The 5,062-nt window shown below is 37.5% G+C and overlaps 1 protein-coding gene across 1 annotated transcript; it reads right to left on the reverse strand.

The window, feature by feature from the left end:
- Positions 1–3,565: 3,565 nt before the first annotated feature.
- Positions 3,566–5,055, reverse strand: LOC103464328 (tripartite motif-containing protein 35-like). Its single transcript, XM_008408352.2, has one exon. It carries the CDS (start codon positions 4,955–4,957, stop codon positions 3,581–3,583), a length of 1,377 nt encoding a protein of 458 aa, XP_008406574.1. The 5' UTR covers positions 4,958–5,055; the 3' UTR covers positions 3,566–3,580.
- Between the last annotated feature and the right edge of the window lie 7 nt (positions 5,056–5,062).

The following is a 5,062-nucleotide window of genomic DNA, read 5'->3' on the forward strand; positions in this document are numbered from 1 at the left end:
CAGGGACTTTGTCACAATTTGCATTTTTGTAGTTTTGCAAGTGTAACAAACAAACCTTCAAATGATATGTCTTTTGAAGAAGTGACAAAATGAAAACAATATATATATATATATATATATATATGTGTGTGTGTGTGTGCCTCAAATTTTCTGATATTTTTCTTGCAAATTTTCTACTTTCAGACCTCAGGAAATTTCCTGCTTTTTGTAGAATTGCCTTTAAAATTAATCTCAAAATTTCTGAATATTTTGGTGGAAATTAACTCCCCTGATTAGTCATCAGATAAAAGGTTCATTAACACCGGATTTAAAGGTGATAGTTAACCCTTTGCTATCACTTTTTGTCCTACAGGCCAGCAAAAGATGCAAAATTAGTTTGTGATTTTTTTTAGTTTGTTTGTTTTACTTGTTCAACAATGAACAACATTTTTATAAAATCTAATGATCCAAAGAGCTTCGGACTGTTGGCATATTAAAATAAAAACCGACAACAGACAAAGCTCGTAACTCAGAGAAAGTCACAGCTGACCAACAGAAATGAACCTGTTAGCATGATGCTAAACGTATTTCGAATGTGTTTAAACTCATTTTTATTTTGAAGGGTTCTATGATTTTCATTAAATCAATTCAATAAACATCGGAACGTTTTATGAACCGCTAAAGCTGGCGGTGAAACTAAATTTTGGAGTTTATAGTAATGAACATAATACTAGTTTAGCATTGGTTAGCTAGGCTAACCGGCTCATATTCTAGACCAAAAAACGGTTTTAAAATATCAGTTTAGGAACTAATGACTTTGTACATACACTAGATGTGATTGGTGTCTTGAATCGAGTAGTGTTTGTTTTAAAAAAACACCGTTCACTCCGTTAAAATTAACTGGGAAAGCTATCTTTTTCCAGCAAAGAAAATGAAATTAGCGGATATCCGGTCGGAAACATGGGTTGTTTTATTTTGTTCCGCCCAACCGTTGCAAACAAATGCTTAATACTTGATGTATGGTCAGTTATCGTTCTAAAAATATAAATATATTACTTTAAACACATTTTATATTTTATTTAGATTCTTTCATCATAAGTTATTTTAAAAAAGACAACATTGGGTTTATACTAGGGAGTCAACATTCTCTGGCCTTATTTTTTGAATGGTTGCAGGTTGAAAATTTTAGGAAATCCTTGTATAGAAAACAACAGAAATATTGTCATAATATATAAAAAATCCCATGAATATAATGAAATGTATAATGAAATCAAATGAAAAATCCTGATCATTTCACTCTCCAGACTTGTGGAAACTCAATTTTCCTATTTCAAAGTAGAATAATTGCGCATAGTAAGTCATATGTTTGCAATATAACATTATGTTACAGACTTGCATCAGTTTATAGACAATATATTTTGCTCAGTATTTCAGGAATTGACTACATCAGACGACACATGAGAGAATCTGCCACACCAACAGTGTGAGTGTTTGCCATTTCAGCCAAGTCCGTCACAAATTCGTCGATAAGCCAGGAATCCACAAGCTCCAAACAGCAGAAATCCTGTTATCATGAATAAATCCAGGGTGAATCCCGCCGGGTGTGTCCCTGCAGGACAAGAGGGCTCTCCAGTGCCCAGACTTCTGAAATTTGATCTATTGCATTGAGAGATCGTTGACCAGATCCATAATTTGTAGATTTGGATGATGTGCAAAGAAAGGCTCCAAAAACATAGAAAAAGACAGGACAAAAACAGAGCAGGCGTGGGCAGGGAGGGAGCAGAGGGAAAAAGCTTCCGCCTTCATCAAGAGCAAGAGAGAAAAATGTCTGTCCCACGTTTTTCACATGGGATAGACATGTGAAAACATGAGAAATGTTCCAAAATCACACATAAACGTGTTTTTACATGACTCACATCACTCATGTGATATTTAGTGTGAACCACATGTTCATTTTTATGTGGTAAATGATTTTCACATGGGATTTTGCATGTAAAATTAATTTGATTTTTTTACATATTGAGTAAAAATCTGAAAAAAATCTTATATGTGGTGCACATGTGATACATATGTGACACCATGTTTCACATGTAACCACATATTGAATAAACCATGGATCACATGAACAAAATACTTGATCACATGTGAAATTCATGGGATTTTTTGTTAGGGCAGATAAGTGATGGATGGATGGATGGATGGATGGATGTGTCACTGACTGATTAAACATAAATAATCACATTTTGCTCAAGAAAAGAGCTGAAATTCATCAACTAAAACTTGTGACAGATTGAAACCAAGGACAAAATGATGGTAACTGTTGACTGGATATGCAGCAAAAGGCTACAGTCAGGTTGCTGACATTGTTAGCAGCTAAATTTAAAATTACGTATCTGGGAAAACATAAACAGTTCCTAGGCATTGATTTTAGAGAGAATGGTGAAGTAAAAATTATTCTGAAAGGTCAAATTTATTAGTACAGAAATTTCGGGAAGCAAAAGCATTTACATAATAAAACGTAACACATTAATTGATTATGAAACAAATAAACAGTACATTTAGTCAATGCCATCATTAAAATGATCAAAACTAATCAACAAATGTACATCAAATACATTGATCAATGTTCCAGTTATTATTAATCAAGGGTAAATCTAAGCTGGTGTGTTTTAAGACAGAACTTGAAGAAACTCAGTGTTACAGCAGTTTTGCATTTTTCTGGCTGTTTGTTCCAGATTTTAGCAGCTTAAAAACTGAATCCTGCAGAGCAGATCAGAACAAATCTTTAATGTCTTTTGATGCTAAGCTGTTCAGTGATTTAGAAATTAATTGAAATATAGTGAGAAACCTGAGCAGCATCGTTCTGGATCAGCTGCAGCTGGTTGACTCTCTAGGCTGATAGTCGCAGATATTTTAGAAAAATCTGTAATTAAAATAAGAATTGACAAATTACTGTGATTTGTTTTTGGCATGTAAATGGAAAAAAGATGAAAAATGTAAATATATTTTATTTTGATGTTCTTGTTGACTTCCTGATTGGGTGGAGATATCCACAGGTGATGCACAATAATCAATAAATATCCACAGGTTGCATTGAGGAGACCTGAATTTAAATTAGTCTGTAGTAAAACTTGTAAAATTAATGTTCATGAATGTTTCAATTCAATCTGTCAGAAACTGAGATTTTATAAAGAGAAGTAGATGAAAAAATTCAGGTTGAGTCAGATTATGATTTTTTGTGTTTGTAAAGAACGTCAGATTTAGATAATTTTTTTCTGTAAAGAATTTTAGTTTGTTATTCAGACACTACTGATGATGCATTTTAGAAACTTGTTCTGATCTGTGTTTGTGTATCAGGTGAGTTTTCAGACAGGATGTGAAGCATGGAGACTCCTGGAGTCAGAGGAATATAAAGATCTTCAGCTAAACTCCACATCATCCACTTTATGTCACATTTAGTTTGAAACATCTGGACAGATCATGAAGCTGATCTGGAAACAACCAGATGATCAAATAATCTTCAGTTTCCTATTTCAATCACTGAATTTCAATCTGATCAATAAGGTTTCATTTTGACTTTTTGATCTTCATGCTGAGAAAATCAGAGCTGCTGTTTGATCACTGAGATCTTCATCGGTAAGAGTTTTACTTGATTCCCAATGTTGAAGAAAGGAAGCATCTTGTCAGTGAAGGTGTGTGTGAAGGTGTGTATGTGTGTGTTAGTATCCAGATCAGAGAACGACAGCTTTCCTCCGTCCCAGTCCAGATTCACTCTGATCCTCTGGAGTTTCTTCTTGACTGAGTGAAATTGGAGAGTTGGTGCTGGAGACCATGTATTGTTTTTATTTTCACAGAACGATATAACCAACAATCCAGACTCTATGTCTCCCTTCCTCTGGACAGACTCTGCTATCACTCCAAGCGCCCAGATTTCACTGTTTCCAACATCAACATCCCAGCTGTGGTTCCCTGAGTTAAAACCCTCAGAGCTCAACACAGAACAAAAGTAATGAAACCTCTCTGGATTATCAGGAAGCTGCTGATTCTCTCCAAATGTCAAACTGGTCAGATCTTCAGTCAGGTGGAGTCCTAGGTTAGCCGTGTTTGGGTCCAGAACCAGAGGAGTGTAGGTCACCATGTCCTTCATGTTRCTCCAGATGTTGAAGGCCAGGTTGCCCAGATGTTTGGCCTGGTCTATCAGAGCTCCTGAGGGCAGCTGTGGATCCTCCAGCAGGGGGCAGCGCTGGACTCTTTCCACTGCAGCCTTGTAGTTGTGCAGGAATGAGACGTCTGCAGCTCTCAGCTCCTCCTCTGTGGCTCTGACTGTGTCTGAAAGAGCTGCTATCTCTCTGCTCAGAGCCTCCATCTTCTCCTTCATCATCCCTCTCTTCTGCTCCTCTTCCTCCCTCAGTGCAGCCAGCCTGGCCTCCTCTTCCTCTGCWAGAAACTGATGAAGCTTCTTAAACTGCTCCTTAATCTGCCTCTCTGTGTGTCGGGCCTGGACCTTCATGTGTTCTGCTGTCTGATCAAACTTCTTCTTAACTTCCTTCCTGAGCTCCAGATTCTTCTTTAAAAACTCCAGAGATGTTTTCAGATTCTCTCTGTGATCCTGAGCAGCTTCATGGATGGGTCTGAATCTGTGGTTGGTGTGTCTTTTTGAGTGACTGCAAATGAGACACACTGGCTGCTGATGGTCCAGACAGAAGAGTTTGAGTTTCTCAGAGTGCAGAGAGCAGAGATCCTCTGAAACTCTCTGCTGTAAGAAAGACTCACACAGGTTCTTCAGAACCAGATTTAAAGGTGGATCAGACCTTGAAGATCTCCTCTTACAAACTGGACACTCTCTTGCTGGTTTCTCTCTCCACCAGCTCTTCAGACATTCCTTACAGAAGCTGTGGCTACATGACAGAACAACCGGATCCTTAAAGACTTCCTTACAGACTGAACAGCAGAGATCCTCCTCTAAGCTGGAAGCCATTTTGTCTCTAAATGAAACTGAAAACACAGAAGGTCCAGTCAGTCTCGGCTCCCTCCCTCCTCTACTAACTTCCCTCAAAGTGTCTCTGAGTGTTTTGGTCCAACT

Source organism: Poecilia reticulata, linkage group LG5, assembly GCF_000633615.1.
Source record: "Poecilia reticulata strain Guanapo linkage group LG5, Guppy_female_1.0+MT, whole genome shotgun sequence".
NCBI classification, from domain to species: Eukaryota; Metazoa; Chordata; class Actinopteri; order Cyprinodontiformes; family Poeciliidae; genus Poecilia; species Poecilia reticulata.